The sequence below is a fragment of the Cyclopterus lumpus genome, chromosome 5 (genome assembly GCF_009769545.1).
Source record: "Cyclopterus lumpus isolate fCycLum1 chromosome 5, fCycLum1.pri, whole genome shotgun sequence".
In the NCBI taxonomy this organism is placed as follows: Eukaryota; Metazoa; Chordata; class Actinopteri; order Perciformes; family Cyclopteridae; genus Cyclopterus; species Cyclopterus lumpus.
In genome coordinates, this window is record NC_046970.1 from 19,099,792 (window position 1) to 19,123,167 (window position 23,376).

The following is a 23,376-nucleotide window of genomic DNA, read 5'->3' on the forward strand; positions in this document are numbered from 1 at the left end:
GTCTGGGACCACACAGGGATGCAGTCTCAAAACGTCACATCTCGAATCCTGCATCATTAGAGGAGTTAAAAGCCTGCCTCAGTCATCTCTCTCTACCCGTCTCCATCTTCTCTGCATAAATATTTGAGTGGCTGAATCACTGAAGTAAAATGTTTTTAAATGTGACAGTGTGTTGATGTTCTGGGTCATCGTGCCTGTAGCGAAACACAAAACCTCAGAGTCAGATAAGAGCGGTGACTCAACCAAAGATGGGACAACATGAGTCGGCTGTGTTTGAAAACATCGGCTGGTCTCCTTCCACCTTGATGGTTGTTCAGAACAAAAATAGCAGCGTTAAATAAAACGAATGAGACGGCACTGGATTGGGAGTGTTAATACAGATACAGGTGAGAAAAAGAATGACGATCAAGGAGGCTAAACCGTCCTGCTACATACCTGGTTAATCTCATGAATCAGCCCACGTTGGGCCTCACAGCAGAGGATGGCCCAGCTGACTCGCTCTGCTGTGACCGCGCTCCGTAACAAAAGCCAACCCCGGCCATCATGTGACGATCTCCCTCAAAGCAAAGTCCTGTTTGATCGGCTCAACGGGGGTTTCTGTGCTGGTTGAAGTGCTGGTTTTAAGATGTGCTGCAGCACGTACCTGGATATCTGTGCGTTTGGAGATAAATTTCACTCCAACATTCCTGCCTGTCCTTTGAGATTGTCATATTTTACTTTCAGCCAATACATAGTGAGTTGCTGCTAACACAAACCACACATGCCTCAAATTAAAACTGCTACTATTACTGCGACTATTATTTTTTATTAGCCCTATTTTTATTAGCTTTTGTGTTATTATTGTTGCTGCTGTCTGTCTCTCCCTCTTATTCCCCCCCCCCCCCCCCCCCCCCCCCCCCCCCCCCCCCCCCCCCCCCCCCCCCCCCCCCCCCCCCCCCCCCCCCCCCCCCCCCCCCCCCCCCCCCCCCCCCCCCCCCCCCCCCCCCCCCCCCCCCCCCCACTCGCTCTAAAACAAGTCGAGGCAGCTGGATGCCCACAGAGAGCTTCGTTCTGCCTCAGGTTTCTACCCTTTAAAGGTTTTTTTTCTTCCTGCCACTGTCGCCCCAGTTCTTGCTCATGAGGGAATGTTGAGTGTCTGTAAATTATACTGTACAGTCCAGACCTGCTGTATGTAAAAAGTGTCTTAAGATTATTTAACTTAAATGATTTGGATAAATAAATTAAATTGAAAATTAAAGCTGACCACCAGCAAACCAGCGGGGACCTTTATTGTGGAGCTGCCGAGGCATATGCAATATATTGGTAGTGGCGGTAATGGAGCTATTTTGGCAGGGCTATTCTTCGATAAAAATGATATTCCATATTGCAGGAGGGATACAGCAGAAGAAAAGACAGCACCGTGTTAGATCAAGAGCTTTGGGTCAGATATGTGTGCAGACAAGCAACATCCTTTACCTCGACATGCTGTCCGGTGGGAAACCCATCGAATGACTAGATTCAAGTATCGAACTATTGAAAACAGTGTTCAACTATTACACTCCTTCACATCATCCCATTGGGATCCAGCCAGCAAACTGTGGAAAATCATACGTTCTCTCTCAGAACGCCAGCATATGAGGAATTCAGTTTGTCTCAAGGGCTGACAGAGTAAATATTGAAGTGTGTATACACAAGGCGTGTTAGTATGTGTGTGTTAGCGTGTGTGGGTGGGTGCAATCTGGCACATGCAGTTCCCCCGAAAGCCATCTATGGATTAATGTCTCCCATCAGTGAGGTGAGACCAACCCTAGATCGGTATGACATCTCATTTAGAGAAACATCACCACCACTTCGCCTCATGACATATGTTTGTGTGTGTGTGTGTGTGTGTGTGTGTGTGTGTGTGTGTGTGTGTATGTTTGTGCGTGTGTTTCTGTCTGTATTGTGTCTTGCCTTGAATGGCTTCATTTGTCAAATTGAAGCAGGAGTGAAAAAAGGTCTCATCTTGAAGACAGTGTGCAGGCCGGACCGTCCAAATAGCAGATTATCGGGTACACACACACATTCAAAGTTGAAAGGTCAATCCAACCTTGTGGCAGCGAATGGCCCACAGCATTTAAAAACATCATTCCCACCAGTGGTGACTGATGGACTTCAATTTTCTCTTCCCCTTGTTCATTTCGCTGCCTCCCAGCAGCATCCAGAGTATTAGGCTTTGAGCAGCCGAGAGGGAAAGAGAGGCGGCGGTTTTCGCTGAAGCGGAGCGAAGAAAGAGGACATAAATTGTCAGAGGTGTACAACTGTAGAGGAGGAGAGGAGAGGAGAGGAGAGGAGAGGAGAGGAGAGGAGAGGAGAGGAGAGGAGAGGAGGAGAGGAGAGGAGGGAGAAGAGGGAGAGGAGGAGAGGAGCGGAGAGGAGCGGAGAGGAGCCAGAGGCAACCAATCAATTGTATTAATTCATTTGAATTCATGCTTTAGGAATATTTTTGAATAAAATTTAATGATTTTCAATTTAACCTGGGTTATTACGGTACAGAGCAAACACTGCTTTACTGACCTCCTGTGGAAGTTCATTGTAAATAAAAACGCTGGCAAATGAAAACGCTGGCGCTGAAATAACCGACTGCTGATTTCTCTTCAGCTCCAACAGCAACGGAGAGAGAGTTGTGTTAAAGTGAGTGCGTCGGCATCGCAATCACCGTTCTAGAGAGTTTAAATTGAGCATGCTAACACATAATCGCTGTAATCTGGCTAGTGTGACCAGAAGAGCGTGTTCTTTTAATTTCAACTCAAGGATCTGATGATTTCACAGAGATATTTTTAGACTGGTCTGTAGTGTTTAGGTTCTTTGGTTGATTCATAGCAATAAAGACTTATTTTAGGCCTACGAAGTTAGCCACCCTTCCATCATGACAACTCAGAACTAACAACTATGTCTCCATGGTAATGTGTCTCACCTGCTGACAAAAAAAGAAAAAGAGTCAAACAGCTCATTATTTGAGGTTTGCTAACATTTTAATGGAACGGGTATTAAGAAGAGAAAGTGTTTTTAGAGAGTTACCTGTTTGAGGTATAAAGCAGTTAATTTGTTCAAGGAAACTATCCTGAGACTGACCAGTAAGCAGAAGTACTGCCAGTCCTGCAACATTAAGAAGATACAGCATCTCATCTCATCAGTTTATATTAATGGAACACCCTTTGCTGAACTTCAACAGTAAAATGATCGTGCAAACGGTCAGAATCTTCCAGAAGAAAAACATGTTAGCTGGAGTAAAGAGAGCTGTGCAATTTGATGCCACGTGGAAAAATATAATTTAATATACAGAATTCCTTGCAAAGTAGTGCTGAAGCTGAGCAAAAGTCAGAGACTTGATTTGATGTTTGTACTTTCTTGTTTCACCCGATCTGGAGTCTAAACAACTGTTTGTACCCTGAGAAGCCTCACGCACTGTGTTGACAGGAAGAGGCTTCAAGTGAGAGGAATGAAGGAAAACTCTTTCAAATAAAAAGACTGATTTGTGATAAATGAGACATGTAATGATTCATTATATACGCAGACAACTCACTGATTAGTTTTGAGTGAAAGTGACTCTGAGCATTGATTTGGAGGTGGAAGCTTTGATTATCGTGCCCGTAATGGTTCTAATTATCAACTGAACATGAGCCTGATCTCCGATATCAATTTCCTGCATCAAAATTGACTAATTTCCCCAATACTCTTTTCCTCACTATTAAAATTATTTTTTCAATGTCAAAAAACCTCAACACTATTCTGCACAAGGCACGTTAATTCATATTACCAACTAATCACACCGGGAAATTATTTAATTATATTTCAACAAGACTGAGATGGTAATGGTAAAGCTGGAGGTCACAATGGTGCAAAAACAAGGAGATGTGGAATATTTGACAACAAAATAAACTCAAGAATACATCACACTGTTTGAAAGGCAGATCAAGTCCCTTTTATTTTAAATCAAATGTAATATTGACATTGACTAGTTCGGAAAAAGAAGAGATGAGAAAGAAAATCTCTGTTGTAAAGCAATTTTCGTTATTCTGTCTTCTGATAATTGGTGCACAATGTATTAGACATTTTGTACATAAACATCTAAATTCCATGTTTAGCTGCGTAAGGAGATTATAATTGAATTTCAATTGGCTTCAAAAATCGCATGTAAATGTAAATTCATTTTGGAAGATGCATCATGCACAAGGTTTCCCGAAGATAACAGACTGCATTACTTACCCACGGGAAGCCGGCATTATGCTCCATTCACTTTATGACTCTTGATAAGTGGCTGTGGTTTATTAACACATGACTATATTATAAGTATATGAAACGCCTGAATCAATAAGTGTAAGTAAAAATACCACACTTACTGACAGCTTCACTGGGTTTGCAGTAATTTCTGCAGTAATTTCTGCTATAATAATTTCTGCTATAATATAGACAGTTTCTATCAAATGCATGTCTGATTCATCATATGACAATCATGTGGCTATGTGTGCCTGTATTTCACAGTGCAGAAGGTTGTGACACAATCATTTATAGAGAAAGTTGGTATAATCATTGAGAGCACATCAGGGTTCATTGTCTTGCTTAAGGACACGTTGGCATAAGGCAGTGGTTCTCAAACTTGGGCGCGCCCCTCTAGTGGGGCGCAGTGGTAGTACAGGTGGGGCGCAAGGGGAAATGCAGAAATACCTTTATTGAGAACTTCAGATATTCCAAAGGTATGAAGTACACAGACATACAACTAAGTCATTAATAAATACATGACAAAATGCCTGTACCTTCGTGTAAATGTTTACGTTACGGCGTTAACAGGTTACGATTGCGCAACGGCCAAGATTCTTGGCGACTCGCCACATCCTACCTCCGTGAAATCGGCTTTTCTGCCGTTACCTCTCCAAAACGAAAAATACAGATCCAAGCTCAACATTGAGCATGAATTGAGAGTGGCCGTGGAAAGTCGGCTCATTGCAGACACTAATACTGATAACATTTGTTTTGTTTTGTTTTGCACAGGTTGCACGTTATTGTTGTTTTGAAAAAATAAGCTGTGTAAAACTGCTCAATTGCAGCCCCAATGAGCTATTTCTTTGCAAAATATTAGTTATTTTTTGCACAGATAGAACTTTGTTTGCATTGTTCTAACCAAGTGATTTCTTTTTTGTCTGATGCAGCAATCTGGTTTCCTTGTGATTGTAATTTTCTTTATTCTATTATTTGAAAAAAAGTCACAAAAAGTAATTTAAATAAAAATTCAGCATTGACCATTTTGTTACAATTTTGTTGGGGCATGAACATGTGTCTTCCTCCGAAGTAGGGCGTGACAGAAAAGGTTTGAGAACCGGTGGCGTAAGGACAGAAGAAACCGAGGATCGAACACAATTTCTCATTTAGTTTGAGATGAGATTCCAAGAGAGTCGGACACTCTTACCTGATGCAGAGCGGTGAGGCCGTCTTCATTGCAGAGGTCCGGACTCACATTGTTCTTCAGCAGGTAGCGTACTGGTGAAAAAGACATGGAGAAACACATAAGCGGAGGTGGAAGTATCGAATACCGGGGAAATACTTATATTTCGGAGACAGGATTTCCTTCAGTCGGCTTGAATAACTGCATTCTTCACCAGTTAAACACTATTTTATAGCTAAAAACTGAAATATATTCAGTTTGCTTTCACAAGTTGCGAGTTAAGAGACATCTGTGTTGCGTGGTGATATGACCACAGTTAAAATGAATATTTCAAAAAAGATTACGATGTACAGAAAAATAAAACATGATTCTCGATTGCTCAAACAACCTGCAGGCGCTCCTTTACTTAACCCTAACGCTAACCCAGTGACATCGCCAATCAATCTGAAATCCATTAATCTCACCGCGTGATGAGAGATGCATCCCTGCAGGAATTTCACTCGCTCAAATTATCAGCCCTGCCCAGATGTTACCCAACCGACCTTGGAAATATGGATGAATGTTGGGTTACGGCGAGGGGAGGGGGGGGGATGATGTAATGACGCTTGGGATTATACTGTTTGTCTGCCTCACATCCCTAAAAGATAAACGCTCTGCCCAGACCCTAATTCAGAAACATATCAGCTATCACAGTCTGCACACTGGACAGCTGCCTGACTGCTAAGACCGCTAAACCTGCTGGCCTGAGCAGGAAGTGGCGGTGGCACACGGAGCTCCTCTCCACGCCAATATTATCCCTTGTTTTTGGCAGAGCTGCCATCTGCCTTTGTCTCATAGAGACAAAAAAAAAAAAGAAGCTAAATAGTGGATAAATCAGGTTGTGACACTGAAAGAGAGACGAGAGAGATTTGGGATGATAATTATCACATCTGTCCCTCAGACAGTCACATAAACATGAAGTAGATACGCCACATGTACAAAAACACATAATCAAAGGGCTGGAGACAACAACAAGCAGTACAGTACAGACATTAATGTATAATGTTTGTATGCTAAAAGTATCATCCTACTTTTAACATACAAAACGGACAATATTAATTGAATGATATGGAAAAACACATAGTAGGCTGTATGATGCAACTTAAACATTATGAGGTTTGGACGTTTGTAAGAAAAAGATCTTAGAAACTGGATCTCTTTGAATTTTAATTAAATATCAGTGAATCAGTCCGTCAACAGAAAAATAACTATTTTGATCATCGGCTACACAATTCCAGCATATTATTTGTGAAGAATTTCTGCTTTTCTCTGTTTTATTCAATTAAAAACTAAATATCTTTTTGTTTTGGACTGTTGGCTGAACAAAACAATATCTTTTTTTCTTAGGCCAATATATAAACCAATTAATCAAGAACATAATCAACAGTTTAACAAGTAATGGAAATAACAGGTGGTCTGTGTAGTGAAAGCAGAACATTAGCAGAGCCGCAGCTTCAGTCCTGTGTCTGCTTCTACACAGGATGCGTTCAGGGAACGTAGAAAGATTCTTATTGAGCGTAGGCCGCCTGCGTTTGGCAGCACTCAAGCACCGAGCCTCACAAAATGGATGTCACAAATAAGAACAAACTCTTCAGGTTGTGGTTGCGGCCATAAAGCACAAATGAAACAAGAGTCATTACGCAGCCTTGTGAATTGATTGATTCAGGCACGGCTGATTCTGTCAGATGGACAGTAAGACGACGCCTTGTAGAGACTTTAGTGAGTAAATCTGAGTGAAACTGAGCTCTTGTTTAAAATACAAACTGGTGCTGGTCCATGCACAATTCAAATATAGTATTACACACGGTTAATCCTCCTTACACTGTGTTATCCATTTAAATAGCTTTTTGCAGCACACACACACTAAATAATACACCATTGTCAAAATGCAAACACCTTCTGTAGTAAATGGTAGATGAGCAGGTACTTTGGGAGGGAAGAAATTGTTCTTAAGTTGAAAACAGTTTGAGCTTCGAGAGGAGTGAACTGCATGCTATGCGACGGCTAATAAAAACTAGGCCGGGAAGTGATGACAACAAGATGTAAATGGATAAAAATGGACCGTTAGACAGGTCAGTATTAATGCACGCTGGCTGCGTGTTGCAGGAGTTTCCTCTAAGTGAAAGTTAAATGTTAGTGCTGTTTCACGATAATGGCAGCTGGTCGTTACGGAAACACATCCACCAAACGTGGCAGAGGGAGTGCTTTTTCAACAGTAAAGTAGATTGATGGAAATGCAGCCATCGCTCGTCTAACTCCATTATCCCACTTCCTGAATGCGGCAGCCATTAGACCTCAATTACACTGCTGACAAGCATCACTGTCACATCTAAATATGATGTTTTGTCTTTGCCAGAATACATTTTGTGTATTATCACAACCACGTACACAGGAGCAGAAGCATCTCAAACATCAGCTGCCTTTTAGTGGCTGTTCGCTCACTCCTCGTGGAAGAGGTGAGCGGGGGAAAAAGTGAAATAATACAGTGAGTGCTGAGAGAATTGGAACCAAGGTTATAGAGCACAAACTCCGTCTGACTGCATCCAATAAATGTCACACGCCACCGCTGCTCTGCACCGTGTGTCTGGAGCGCTTAGTTGTACATGAACAGTGTGGAGACTTGAACACATCTCAGAGGAACTACAGGACCAGCATCGCGCTCACAGCCAACACAAGCTGTCTCATCTGGGATTTTCTTGTAATTACATAAACAGAGGCATTTTTTTGTCCATTCGAAAATCTTCAAGGGGCTTTCTAAATGTCATGTTGAGCTGCCCAGGGAGATTTTGTTTGGATTTAAATTGGCTTTAAAGTGCTTTTAAATAGCACTATTTTGTTGCATCAAGCACAAGGTTTCCTGAGAATAGCTGATTGCATTACTTTTATTTCCTTATGCCCTAAGGAGGCCAAAGGAAAGTCATTTTGTGACTCTCCATAAGTGCAGTGGATCATGAATGTATTTGTATTATATGTATATGAAAAGCCTGTACTATGAGGAACTCCAAGTTTCATTGAAAAGTTGTTACCACAATGTTTGCTAGAAGATAGGCAGCTTTTTTAATTAAGTGCAATCAGAAAGTATTTAGACCTTTTCACTTTTTCACATTATCTTATTTTGCAGAAAGAACAACCTGAACTATCACATTGACATCAGTATTCAGACCCTTAACTTAGTACTTGGTTGAAGCTCTTTAGGCAGCAATTACAACCTTGAGTCTTCTTATATTTTCTGAATGCACTGCACATGTCCGTCTGATTGTGCCATAATCACTTCTAAAGAAATCTACACACCAAAACATTACACATGAGCAACTAAATAAATAAACTTACTAAACTAAACAGAAATTGGAGCCAAAGAAAGACTCCAAAACACCAAAATATTATCTAAAATAGCCAATGCCAGCAACTGAAGTCCGTAAAATAATACAACTTGAAATAAAGAGGTTTAAGATGTGGTCATTGTCTAAGATTGTGCGTCCAATACATCAGTTAATGTCAGTTTTGATTCTAAACCTGTCTCGATAAACCTTTTTAGGTATGGCAGATCTGTCAAGCGTTGGATTTTTTAACGTGCTGAAACTGAGTTAATGGGGTTTTAGTGACTAAAAACAATGAAGAGTTGAAAGATGAAAGATGAAAGATGAAAGAATAGTTTGGAGGGTGCCTCTATAGATACAAGAGCAAAAGAGAAAGAACTGAATTAAACGGTGTGCAAACGTCTGATGCAATTGTTTGCATGTCGGATAACTAGCTTTCAAGAGATGGTCTCTGATCCTTTCCAAGCGAATCCTAGTGCGGTTCGAGTGAAGCATCATCTGACCCTTCTGCAGAAGTCTAAATAAAATCCACCTCAATAAAGACATTTATAAAGTAATTGAGGATCTGATGAACTTAAACTTCAAGTCCAAACGATCAGACATCTCGCTAATACAAAAACTAACCACCAAATGTACAAATAATCACAAATCCTGGTCTGGAAAAACTTACAGTGAAAAAGCAAAATGATATTTTCCAACAGCTCTGATCTAATTACTGTTGCATTCAGTTTCAACAAAACTCTTTCTTTTGGCGTGACTGTAAAAAAAAATCCAGTTTCATGATAAGCAATACAGTGGTGGGAAAGTAAAACACATCAGGATGAAGGACACTAGATACCCTATCACTGTTCACTTCCCCCTCAGGGACACACAGCTATTCATCTCCATTAAATACGGACTGCTGGTAGAAACTGTACACAAAGCTCTGCGGACATTTGCGTGTGTGCGTACATTAAGACATTAAAGTGTTTACATTGTTTCTCATTCACATACGAGGCTTGTCTGTGTGTGTTTAGAAGGTGACAGCTGTGTCTGATGATGTCTGTCGGAGGCAGAAGTCAGATAGCTCTGCCTGCTCTTCAGGCTGGAAATTATACAATAAATAACAATAATAATATGTGCTAGAAACTAGAGAGAGATTACCAGATGGACCTGCATGCAGCACAAACACAATCGACAGCATCAAAACAGCTGGAGATGTCGTTGTTTTTTTTAGGAAAACATGCAACAAAATGTATGCATTGGTGCTGAATTGCTGTTTCTGTGTGACGGGGTGTTGCGCCGAGTATTCGTTGAGATTAAATAGATTTGAGTTGTCATGTATCGGAGGACGAAAGAGAGCGGCAGAGAGACGTGTAAACAGCTCGAGGAGAAAGGCAGCGACTTGACTCGTTTAACATTCATTAATATTTCTTCTTGTTTTATTTGCTTTCTTTAATGTATATTTTATAATGTGTTGTGTGGTATGATTTTTTATTTTTTTTCCCCATGTCTGGGTGGAATATTTATTTTCTTTTTTTTGTTTTTCAATATTTGGTTTGAATCCATTTGTGTGCACAATGTTCAATAAAGTGCTTCTGGAATTAAAATGCTCTCTACCTTCTATGCAATACGCTGCAGTAGCTACATGAACGCGCTGTGTGAATGTGCCGATACGTGGAAGACGTGTGTGTGTGTGTGTGTGTGTGTGTGAGTCTGTGCAACGATGATGGCCTCCTTTATCGGTTCACACAGCGATGCACACAATGCTGAGGCAAATTCAGGATCAATTTCTCATTGCTGAAAGACGTCAGATATTCTTTATTACTTTTAAATGGAATGAAGAGCAAGCAGCCATTATCACAAACAGAAACAAACTATGTTTTCTTAGAGTACTGGACGGCTGTTTCTGCACACTTAAGATGGTACAGTAGCTGTCAATGCCGTCAGTTCCTTTTCAGGTCAGTGAGAACATAAAATCAATTGATACGGTTATATTTTGTTGTTCTCGTTTGATCTGAATGTATCTATGTATGAACGTTGATACTAAAAGTGGAATTCTGTCTCTTTTTATTTGTATTTATCAATAAATTGATGGTGGTGAATATCCTCACTGGAAAAAGCTGTCTAGCACATGTCCTGGTAAAGCAGAGAAAAAGAGCCTGATTTAAAAATACACAAATGATCATGTAAGAAAGACTCACACAATGTTGCGTTTTTTAAATGTATTTACTCATCCTGTAGGTTTGGATTTTCTTATGATTCCTGGTTACCTTGTTAAAGTTTGTTTGTTTGTTTGTTTGTTTGTTTGTCCCTTCAAAGGATGTTCACTAAAACAAGATGTATTCGGGGATTCAATACATGTTTGCTTCTGAACAGTATGTCATGTGTTTTTAGTGCCATGTCAAGTGTGTTAAGTATATTTTGATTATTTTCTAGATAATATTGTGTATCGCAATTCTTTTTTTACCATTATCATCGTGGCATTACATTTTCAGGGATCACAGAAGTCATTAGGATTCATTATCTGAGACCATACATGTCCTAGATGTCATATTAATAAGATGTACAACATTTCAACCATTAGTTGTTGAGATATTTCAAATTTGTGGCATTTTTGGTTGATAAATGGATGAATTTTCAGTGGTGATGTAGTTATTTAAAAGTAAAAGTCCTTTTTCATGCATGGATAATTTTTTTTAATTTTTACCCTGCATGTCTCATTAGCAGCACAAAACTCTGACTTAATGACCAACAGCACTTGAAAAAGTGCGACTTCTTTACTTTCATCTCACCCGTGGCATATGAGTTTTATGATAAAAGGAAAAGGGATCTTAGAGACTATATCATACCAACCCTGACAGGGAAGTGCCAGGGATACAATGTTGTTATTCATCACACTGGTACAAAGAGAGGCAGAGAACAAGAGGGGAGGAAGTCAAATAGAGTTGGAGCGGGCGACACAACCCATGAATGTGATTCCTATCCGTCCATAGCACCACCACCCAGCCGAGTAGACACACACAAACACAAAAATCTTTAAAAAGCAATCAATTAAATCGAAGGGGTCACCACTGTGATTATCTACCGACACAAAAAGCCAGTAACACAACGCTGCAGAAATCTCATGCACGTCTTCCTGGGCCGGTCCCGTACATTCCCATCGAGGGAGGAGATGGATCTGGACGCGATGCTTCCCAAAAGATAAAAGATACAACAACAAACAACAGCGCATGAAAAGAGACCTACCCTTCCTTCCTGTTATCTTACTGAGCCTCAACAATACTGTGTGTGTGTGTGTGTGTGTGTGTGTGTGTGTGTGTGTGTGTGTGTGTGTGTGTGTGTGTGTGTGTGTGTGTGTGTGTGTGTGTGTGTGTGTGTGTGCGTGTGTGCGTGTGGAAACAAACTTTGACTACACAGGAGTTATTTAGGTCACACGTTTCCTGAACTCTGATTATTGGTAAGAAGTTATTCACAAACCGTAATGTGTGCTCCTGAAGTGGAGCCAAGTTCATGAATATCATGAATAGTGATATGATGTACATTTCTATAGTTTTCCCTGTCTGCTCTGATTAAAACTGTGAATCTTCTTTACTGCGGTTCACACCTCAGATGTGGCTAAAGCAGGTATTTTACAGTTTGGATGCTGATTTCCAGATGGAACCGGTTTGCCACCAGAAAAGGTCTTAAAGTTTCTGATCATTCAATTTACTCTTTGTTTGCGGCCATGCCAGAAAAGTAATCAAGGATGAATAATATTGTCTTGACGTCCTTTAACGCATCTGTAAATAATACAGTTTGTATAAAACAAGTCAGGTGTGAGTTACGTATGCTCTCCGATTAGGAAAAGATAAAAAATTATACTGAAGTGGAAGTTTTTCAGGAGGCTTTGTTTGGTGCAAACTCTGCCCCTTTTTTCACACTTGTGATACACCAGTGATATCTTCAATGTTACTAATCGTAGAAACAGGGCTTATGTTATGGCCACCAGTTTGAATTATTTCATATTCTGATAAATGAAGTGTTTTACTTTCAGTTGGAGACTATTACATTACATTTCATTTAGCTGATGCTTTTATCCAAAAAGACTTACAATAAGTGCATTCAACCATGAGTACAAACTCAGAACAACAAGAATCTAGAAAGTACAATTTCCTCAAGAAAGCCAAACTACAAAGTGCTATCAGTAAGTACCATTTATGTGCTACTAAAGTGCTACATTTTTAATGTATTCAAAGTATATGTTTATACAATGCCATGAGCTATGGAGAAGAGACAAGTCGGAGGCTCAAAACAAAGCTGCTGCACATTCAAAACAAAGCGCTTTGTCATTGCAATTTTAAGATGCAGATTGTGTTATCATTTACCTTGTGAATTTTCCCTCGCCACATGCAAGTAGCAGTATTTTAGGCTCCTTGATTGAATGTTTCTTAACAAAAAAGACCATATAAATTGGAGTTAATCTCTCACTTTACTAGACACTTATTGAACATTCATTGCAAAAGGGATGTGCCACAATAATAATAAAATCAATGTTACACAATGATCGTCTTGTGATCAGGGTCCCGCTGTCCCAATTGGACACAACATTTTCCATAAAGCTTCTGACAAATAATCCCCACTGCAAATATTGTGGATCTGATGCATACAAATATCAAACAATGTTATTTGTTTAACATTCAATATTTGTTCATCTGTCTGTAATGCTGTATTTATGTTTATTGATAATGAAGGGTCATATTATTCAGATTATCTCAACTGTCTTTACATTTCCACGGGAAGTCGAGCTTGAACCGTAAAACCAAAAGGAATCGAACAACAATTGAACTTCAGAGACTGAATTCTAAATAATTGTCTTTTTAAAAGCCCGGTTTGCGTCGTCAACCATCACACCGCTTAAAAACAGTCCTCAAAAATCAGCTCACAATGTGAAATTGAGTCGCTTGTACTATAACCTTCCGTCTGCAGCTACACAGATGAGGACCTTTCAGAGTTCATTCCAGGATTAATTGTATGAGCCTACTTATTACTGTTCAGGAAATCCCGGGCAGATAATTGATATAGGAGCCTCACATTGCAGCATATTGAGACATTTGTACTGGTAGATAACACCTGCATGAGTCTTGTCTTTTGAAAAGAGATCCTTTTGCCAGATAATGTACAATACAGCTAATACAGACACGTAGATGTCTGTATTGTCAGGGTTTAGCTCAGGATGCTGACTCATACCCTGACAACTCATATCTCACTGATTTCTGATAGTGGGGAAAGACCGGTGACGTGAGGATCAAGTAAAGATTGTAATATGAGAGGGGCTGCGTGAGATCACACACAGAAGTGGAGAATTGATGTTATTTCCAGAGAATCTCTCTTTGCTGTAATGAAGAGATCCCTTACATCTCACAGGTTAGCTGAAACCAATGAGAGAAGGGTTTATGTAATATACCTAACATGTCACAGTGATATGCTGGTGAGAGGTCAGATTCTGATGCACTGCAGGTAACACAGGTTACTATAAAACATACAAATGGGTCCAAGTAAATACAGAGATACACTTCAAGCTGCTCCCAGAGAGTTTATTAGATTAAAAGTTGAACTGAAATTTGAATTTGCTCATTTTAATGAATATTTTTCCATTTTTCAAAAGAGCATGAAGATATTTTCGGACTGACAAAACAAAGTTTCATATCCACTGTTACAAAGTCAACAATTGGGGTGAGATACTGACCAGCTTTAGGGATCAACCTTTAGCAATTTAAGCTTTACTGGAGGATCTAAAAATAATGATAAGAGATTGTAAGTTGTCTTTAAATTAATAAATCTCATGTACTGTAGTAGTACATTAAGTTTAACTTTAGATGATTTACAGCGTTACATTTGGCTCTTTTTCAGCATTTAAATACATGAACGATCCATAGGCCACACTGCTATTCACCAAGGCTCGCAATACTTCGTAATTGATCGAAAAATGGCTCGTATTAATTCTGCTCATCATGCCACGACCCGGTTTCATTAGTTTTTCACTAATTGGCTACAAATGGGAAACGGCTGATGTCGCTCACATATTCATCAGTGTGCATCAGTTCCCCACAAATTGGACCTTTTAATCTTAGAACAGTCAAATGGCCCAAAACACATCAAACAGTGCAGCGGTTCGCAGAAAATAACACAATTACCTTCCAAATGCTAATCAGGCAAGGTAGCCTTGCTTTCCTGTCAGCTGAGCAGAAAGTAGGCCACAAGTAGCAGCTAAATGACATTGGTTTTAGTAGGACGTGAGGAGAGGAGATCATTGATATAATTAGCATTCCACTGTGTGTTATAATTATCCTCCACATGATGAGATATTAGGGGACTTTAATTGTATGTTGCACTGCTTTAACAGATGTAGTTAGATGGCACTGGGCGGAAAGCAATTGAAAGACACGACTATTGTATGTATATGTATTGGGATGCAGCAGGTTGTCTCTGGGTCACCGTGAGCAAATTAACGCTGAAATAGAATAAACATAACATGCTCCAATGAACTCAGCGCTCAATTTGGAAAGATGATGACAAATCCTCCAGGTGACATTGTGGACACGCTGACAAATCCCAGATGTCGTCTTGTGGTTCACAAACATCAGCTGCCACTTTTGAAGAAATATGAAGAAACAAGACCATCGTCAGATTAACTCCAGGTTCATAAATCTCATCTCAAATAATGGAGATTAATATTAGTTTATTTCCATATCACACTGCCAGCACTGTCTGGGTTCCTTTTAAGCTTTGAGGCAGAGCTGTTAATGTATATTCAAACAAATTAAGCCAAAGATCACACTGAAAGCATTTACAAACAGCCTTTGTAATAAACTTTACAACATAAACTCATTCCCCATCTTCTTGATATGAATAAACCATCGATAGTGGGCCTCTGCAAGACATTTTTTGTATTCTTATCTTGACTTTCTCTTTTACATTACATGTCATTTAGCTGACGCTTTTATCCAAAGCGACTTACAATAAGTGCATTAAACCATGAGTCCAAACTCAGAACAACAAGAATCAAGCAACTACAATTTCTTCAATAAAGTTAAACTACAAAGTACTATCCGTAAGAGCCATTTAAGTGCTACCAAAGTGCTACTACAGCTCTACCTTCCCTATTCAAGGTATAGTCGAAAAAGATGTGTTTTTAGTTTGCGACGGAAGGTGTAGAGACTTTCTGCTGTCCTGGTGTCAATGGGGAGCTCATTCCACCAATGAAGAGCCAGCACAGCAAACACTCTTACTTGATTAGTACAATGTGTGCCATGTCACATTCAGCAAACACTCCTAACTTCAGATAACTGTAAATGACCAGCTTGAACATAATGAGAGCCATCAGTGCTTAAATTAGTGTGTTGGTGAGAATTAGCATAATCAACGTCCCAATAATACCATATAAGGCTACCCATCCTGCCCCATGTGTCTCAAGGAAGATCATTACATGTTCTGTGACTTTAGTCCTGCTCTCGGAGATCGATAAAGGAAAATCTATACTTTTTAACCACATCAGCAGAATTAAGGGCCCAGTTTAAGCCAAGGATTTGGTGAAAATAACCAGTGCCGTTAACGCCATGGTCATACTGTCATTAAAATAAAGAAATCAATATGAAAATGGATTTTAAAAAGCATATCCTGCCACAGCGAGGAGACAGAGGGGTCAAGAAGAAGAAGTCTCCATCAGATGGTGATAGATAAAAGAAAACGAGCCATAATAGGTGATGTTGCACATTGTTTGTCAGGGATAACAATAAAGGATGTTCCCCTCTACAGCATTTTGCATTAACCTGAATGTAAAGATGCAAGTGAAAAGTCTTTCATCTGTCTCTACCAGATGTTAACATTGCTATTTTAGTCTCATAAAATAGCATCAATACCCAATGTTTGTGTTTTTGTGTTCGTACCTAAGAAAAGATTCAAAATCTCTAATTGAATGTGAATGCAGCAAGTTCTCCTAAAGCTTTGATTATCGTGCGTGGCACCGCAGTGCGAGCATCCACAGATGACGCACACGCTGCAAGCACGCACAAAAGCCTTTATGCTCAACGCACTGTTGCATTATTCTCCAAAAGGAGGGCGTACAAACAAAATGTACTGTGAAGAATCAAAAAGACAATGAGTGTATCGAGCCATAAACACCATAAACTGACCTCCACGATGCAGAGGACGGCTTCCAACTATATGTAAACTCATATCTCATTTCTATGGACTATGTTGATGCCTGTGTACAAGCCCTGAGTAAAGAAAATAGTTTTGAATTAAAAGCATTATAAAGAAACAAAGGTTGAATATCAGGAAAACAATTTGGTTTGGCTGCAAAATATGTACTCAAATCAGAGTGTTTCTTGCATGAGACCCAATGAAAATGCTTGTATGTACAAAAGAATAAAAGTATACAGCTACATGAGGTTGTATTTTGGTACAGCTATGAGCTAAATGCTAACGTCCAACATTGGTCCAACATTGTCATCCTTACAAATGTGCCTTTGTGACGAGAAAATGTGTAAAAAACTGAATATAAAGGATCAACGTTTACTGTTTATTGTAGCAGCCCTAATATGAGGCGCTGAGATGAGGAATCAATCCAGAGTTCATAATGTGTCATATCAGTGCAGAGTCACATCAGGTAGAAAAACAGATGGAGGCAAAACACATTTATAAAACACCCATTTTACCAAACATTTAATTTAATACGCTTCCCCCCTCTGTCGCAATCTTCCAAAGCTCAAGCCAAGCTGCCCTAAAATACCACATTAGCTCTTATAATTGCGTTTAAACTGCTTTTTGCAGGTTTTATATGACATCAAATAGGATTTTTGAAATAATCAATAAACCTTCCTTCCAATTTATTAACCAAATACATTTCAAAAGTAATGTTCAAGTCTGTACATGTTTATGATCTACAGGACTAAAAAAGAGTGCCGCATAAAGTTTGCAGACAAGCATCAGTATTGTTTGTCTCAGTAATACTCTGGATTAAGCAACATTGCTCCATCCAATTAGTTCCAGTATGCGTACAAAAAGGCATTAAGATAGCAGGCTTACACCGATTATAGTGAAAGAGAGGGGGAATAAAAAGTAAGCAGCCGGCTGGGGAGTAACTGAGACAAAGGGAGGTCGATTTTAATGACAAATAAAACATAGAGCTCAAACCCAACATGAAGACCTGAGTCACACGTGGTTCTGGTGCTGCAGAGTGCTACTGCGAAATATGCATACAAAGGAGTTAAAAAGTATTTTGTGGAGATAGTCATAATAAATCTGATTAAATGACTCGTAAGTCACATGAGGCAGCGTCTCTTGGGGCTGAAGACGACAAGTTGGAAAATGAAATAAAAAACTTTGTGTGGAGATAAAAGAGACCTCTGTAGCCCGCTCCTCTTTTCTGCTTGAGGTTAGCTCCTTGAGGCTACATTAGCCGCAGCTAGCATAACACACCCAAATCTTCACCGGAACAGTCTGCGGTTAACAAGTAAGAAGAATGCATGAAATAAACATTATAAAAAAGATACAGCATCAAATCTGATCTTTTCTATTAACTGTCATTGTTATAAAAATAAAATGCTACATAAATACTGTTTTTAAGCCATCTTCAGATGCAGTTCCTTTCCTAACCACTAAATGCTGGTTACTAAACATCCTGACTGTACTGAAGGAAATTCAGAAACCTTTCTATTAAGAAAAACAGAATTAATCAATTCGCAAGCGCTAGCTGTACTTCTTCAATTTTGAAAATTGTTCCATTGAGGGTATCTGAGGCTTATAAAAAGGTAGAGTTATTTATTTTCGGCCTTGGCTGACAACCCCTCAGGCAGCTCAGCTGCGCTCCACTGCCCCCATTTGGATTTCATAGCTCCAGTATTATCTGACAACGATGGCAGACAGTTTGGGTCAACGTTATTATTGATATTTTATCAAATCTGAGTCTAGCGTTTAATCTGCTTGCTGACCCTGCATCTAAATCCTTTATCAAATCTATCTTTGTTTGGTTTTTTTCAAAGTGTATGAGTAACAAAAGCAATACATGTGTTCACTTCCTCCAATGTCTCAATCAAAAAATGTACTTGTTCATTTAATAACATATTTGTCAAATCACTTTAGCTCCAGGGCAGTTTTTTTTTGCAGGTTAGTCAAAACATTGTAAAATGTCTCTTCATTAAATGAATCCTCTCAGTCTACAGGTGTGTCTGGAGTTTCATCACATACAGTTAAAAAGGTCACTCACTGCAGCTCTCAGGTTTAACATGATCAATCTTACTGTTGTTAATGAAACACGCTGCCCTGGTTTGGTGAGGTCTAATCCTCGTTGGATAATCCATAATCCTATTCTGGGATTTAGTCTCTGGGGGGGGGGGTTATTCACTATGAATTGGGGAGGTGGGTGGGCAGGTGGAGAGGCACTGGAAGATGTGAGGAGGAGGTTTAGAAAGAGTGGGGGAGCAGCAAGGTGCTGAACAGGCAACCAGGGGATTGGCAGCAGTGGATAACGTCCGAATGGCACTTGAACAACTTCGGCAGGCCAAAGAACCAGCAGGCGGGGCTTCAAAAACATAAAAGGTTTCCCTTTCTGCATAATTAAGTGAGACAATTAATACTTATAACAATGGCAGTTACATTCAATTCATTGTCAACTTTCCCCCCCCCCCCCCCATTTAGTGACAAAAAGAAAATGTATCTGCTGCTCAGGTCCATTGTCGCCATTTTATGTCTCATATCATTTATATAATGTCTCTCAAGACTTCCAAAATAAGTGACTAAAATATTATATTCACAAGCATTTTCCAAAATGCAGTTAGTATTTCCAAAAAAGAACATGTTATCAACAAAATATTATTTGCACTATATCCAACAAATCTGACATGTTAATTAATTTGGCTAAAATAAAGAAATCTCTACATCTGGTAATTGGTCAACGTGTAGTGCATCTACCCCGTTGTGTCACTCATTATCTGAAATCATAACATTACACACTTTCTTTCCCATTTTTCTCTGAAACACTTAAGTCCAAGACTTTGATTTGGATCACACTATTCACTTCCACCCGTGACAGAATTACTTGAGGGTGAGTTAGCCCAGCAGCCACATCCACTCTCTCCTACATACTATCCCGTGCAGCAGCAGCAGCAATGATGATGCACAATTTATGTCTTTGCAGCTGAGTAGCTCTGGGCCACGGCTGCCTGGACCTCTCTCTGTCAGCCTCAGTTACCATGGAAATAGGAGTTAACTTGAGAGTCGGGGCTCTCCTAGGATATGTAACTGATGGGGAGAAAGGGAGGAGGTCTCTAAAAGCTGGTTGCAGACTCCCGCTTAGTGCAGAACAGTTTACTAAGGACCACCATGAATAATAACAATAACAATCTGGCTTTAAGTGAGCAATTTGAGAAGAAAAAAAAGACTAATCCACTAAAAAGATACGTACATGAAGAGAAGAAAACGAGGGCTGTACTAAAACCAGAAAACACAATGAGGCAGAGATAGTCAGTGAAGTGCTGATATTCAATAAATGACCCTTTGTCGTTGTGTGATAGTTACACGGCCCAGAAACATGTTCAATTATGAAGCAAAATAAGCCAAAATCCTGATACCTTCACGGCCCAAAGCATTCTGCTCCGTCCACTGACTACAGCAACCCTGAACACAATATCACAAACATTCACACTGCCCACATTGTTCATACTTAGTTCAAACAATCACACTGCCTTTACTTTTTTTTTTCCCACGATTCTTTAATCCCAAATGATGTTACATGACCAGGATGAGTCGGTGCCGTCTGCCCAGGCTAGGGCACGTGAACCTGCATGTTAGTGGGGAGGAGACAGCAGGGCCAGTGTGTGCCAGGCAGGGCAGCAACACCCACAGGCCGAGAGCAGAGAAAAGGAGTTGTGCTGACCTGAAGGGTGCCTGAAAACTGCCCTAACCACACAGACAGGAAAGAAAAGACACAAGAATATCAATACTAACGGGAGCAGTGGTGAGGACGACAGCCTGTTCGAGAAACACACCATCCATTGATGTCAGGAGAGTAAGACTAGTCCTCCTAATCACAGAAGCATTCCATACAAAATGCCCACATGCTCAAGGACACATTTTATCTGGAGTTCTAAACCCCGTCGTTGTCGCGGTTCTGCTCGGAGCCTGAAGTGCCAAATCCCACTTAAGTAACTAAATGCTTGGAAATGTCAAATCAATGGTGATCGCACAAGAGGAAAAAGCAAAGATGTGAGGAGCCGGTGGAGAAGGAACCTTGATTTAGCCGTAAGTGAAGGAGCTTCATTTTGTAACCAGGAAAGACTCAGATGTGGTAAAAATGGTTGCAATCATCTTCAGTCTTATGACTGAATGAATAAAACATCCAGAAAGAGCCATCTGGCATTATGCAAGGACTGCAGATTAAACGCAGTAAATGCAGAATATTTGCTTAATAAATCAAATTGAGTTGTGAGTCTCAGATCTCAGTGCCCATCTGAGCTCAAAGCACAGCAAACTGTTTGAAAGCCACTGCGTTATAATATCAAACTTTATTACTGAAGTCCTGCGGTCAGTGATCATATGCATGTATCAAGTGGGAGGTATAATTTAGAGCAGCAACCACATATTATTTCCCTTATGGATTAATCAGCATTGTATATTTGCAAGTAAATTAAGCATTTATTCAGTTTATAAAATATCAGAAAACAGTAAGCCAATAAGACTAGCTTTGTTCAACCAACAGTCTAAATGAAACACAAAGATGCAGTTTACTATTATTAATTGAACATTTAATTTATATCAGAATACATTCATTCAGGAAGCTGGAGCCAATACATCTCTTGCATTTTTGCTCAAGGAATCACTTAATAAGATAAATCAATTATCAATATTGTTGGTAATAATGCCATCGACTAACTGAATAATCAACTAATTGATTCCGCTCCAGTTAAATCTCATAATAAGTGCAATAAGTTTCAAGGTTTGATACGAAATATTTTCAATTAAATCCAATTTATCAGAGGGCTTTTCAGTCTGTACACACATGGCATCCTCTGTCCCGGGACATCACATCGGAATGTGTCCCTGGAAAATGATCTCGTTTTGCAACTCATTTCCGTCGTGTTCTGATCGACCTGCAGTGCGCCTTGTGCTCGGTTGTGCTGTCTGTGCATTTCTGCGATTGTGTTTTCTCACCTTGCAGCATTGTTTTCTAGATGCTGCGCATGTGTCGTCTCAAGCTGCAGTGCATTTGGCTCCCGGAGCCACTTTAATCAACAGAGACTTCATTTTTAGAGCTCTATGCACACACCCCCCCTGGGTCCTAACACACCGCTCACCCTTGTTGTGATTTGAGTTAGGGCACATGACGCAAGAGAGGCAGGACAGCTTACACTACAGTTGTCAAAGGTCAGAGGTCACATCAGCTTAGCTGAGCATGTGAGTAAACAACCTCCTGTTACGGATGGCTAGTTATTGCTGAGCAAAAAACATCTCTTGCTTAAAATCCTTTATAAATCATAACAGAGGTTGATCAGATCTCTGTGTGTCTAGAACGTTTAAAAATAGGTCAAGGCTCGGTCACAAAACAGATCAAACAACTATAATAAGATTTAAGGCCTCGTTATCAATAATCACAACATAGAAAATAAGAAAGAAGGAAAAGAAGAAGAGCACATGGAGACATTAGTTCCTATTAGGTTCTGCATGCAATGAGCCCCTGAATCACTTGTCACTTTACTTTATATCAGATCAAATTTCCAGTATCTGAGGGCATTTGAAAGAAGTGGCTCATAACAAGCTTGAGGTGGCTTTTATGAGCTGCTAAATCTGGTGGAAAAGTCCATCCTTTTGATGCATCCTCTGCAAGTGAAAACTGTTTGAAGTTCACAAGATCTCTTTGGAGTTGGTCCGACATTATCGTTGCAATCTAACACAGAGAGCAATAACACTGATGCTGAGCAACCTACATTATTGATGAACTGCACTGTTTGATTTGAATATTGTGACCTTTGCTCATCTCTCTCGTTGATGGCAACAGACGCTTGTTAGTTTAAAAGGTGCTGATCTTTGAAAGGGGGTATTTTCTTGTTACATTATATTACATTCCTTTGTTCCTTTCCTCCTCTTTGTCCAAAGGGATTTTTATTGAGTGCTTTCAACCAAAAGTTGTAAATGCATCCCTCCCAATCAAACAAGAGAATCTCTTTGTAAAGAAATGAGACATTATGGGGTGTCTAGATGTGTAGTGGAGCCAGAACAGACAAGATCACATACATTTAATTGACTATAATATATATTTATTTGTCTATTAAATGTTACAGCCAGGTTTATTTTGTTTCCACACCCAGCCTGAGTGCTGCTCTGTGAGGCTGTGTTCCTTTGAGCTAAATGCTAACATAAGCATGCTAACATACGCACAATAGTAACGCCAACATGTCGATGTATTGTATATTCACACAACTTTAGGTGCAATGTGTGCCACGTCTAACCTCTTAGTTTGGAGTGTTAGCATGCTAACATTAGCAAATCAAGATTGATGGGGATGTCAGTTAAGTAAAGTACTTTTATTGTACTTTTTACTCCACGGCACTTATTGTATAACTTCACTTACTTTGCCGAATCAGATGAATATAACCAAATGTA

At 39.8% G+C, this 23,376-nt stretch overlaps 1 protein-coding gene across 2 annotated transcripts in view; it reads right to left on the minus strand.

Moving 5' to 3' along the window:
• Window positions 1-23,376, minus strand: part of ppp1r16b (protein phosphatase 1, regulatory subunit 16B) — a 76,445-nt gene that overhangs the window by 21,823 nt on the left and 31,246 nt on the right. For both annotated transcript variants that reach the window (XM_034532707.1, XM_034532708.1), the window contains exon 3: window positions 5,426-5,496. In XM_034532707.1, coding sequence (XP_034388598.1) covers window positions 5,426-5,496 — 71 coding nt within the window. The remainder of the gene's footprint in view (window positions 1-5,425; window positions 5,497-23,376) is intronic.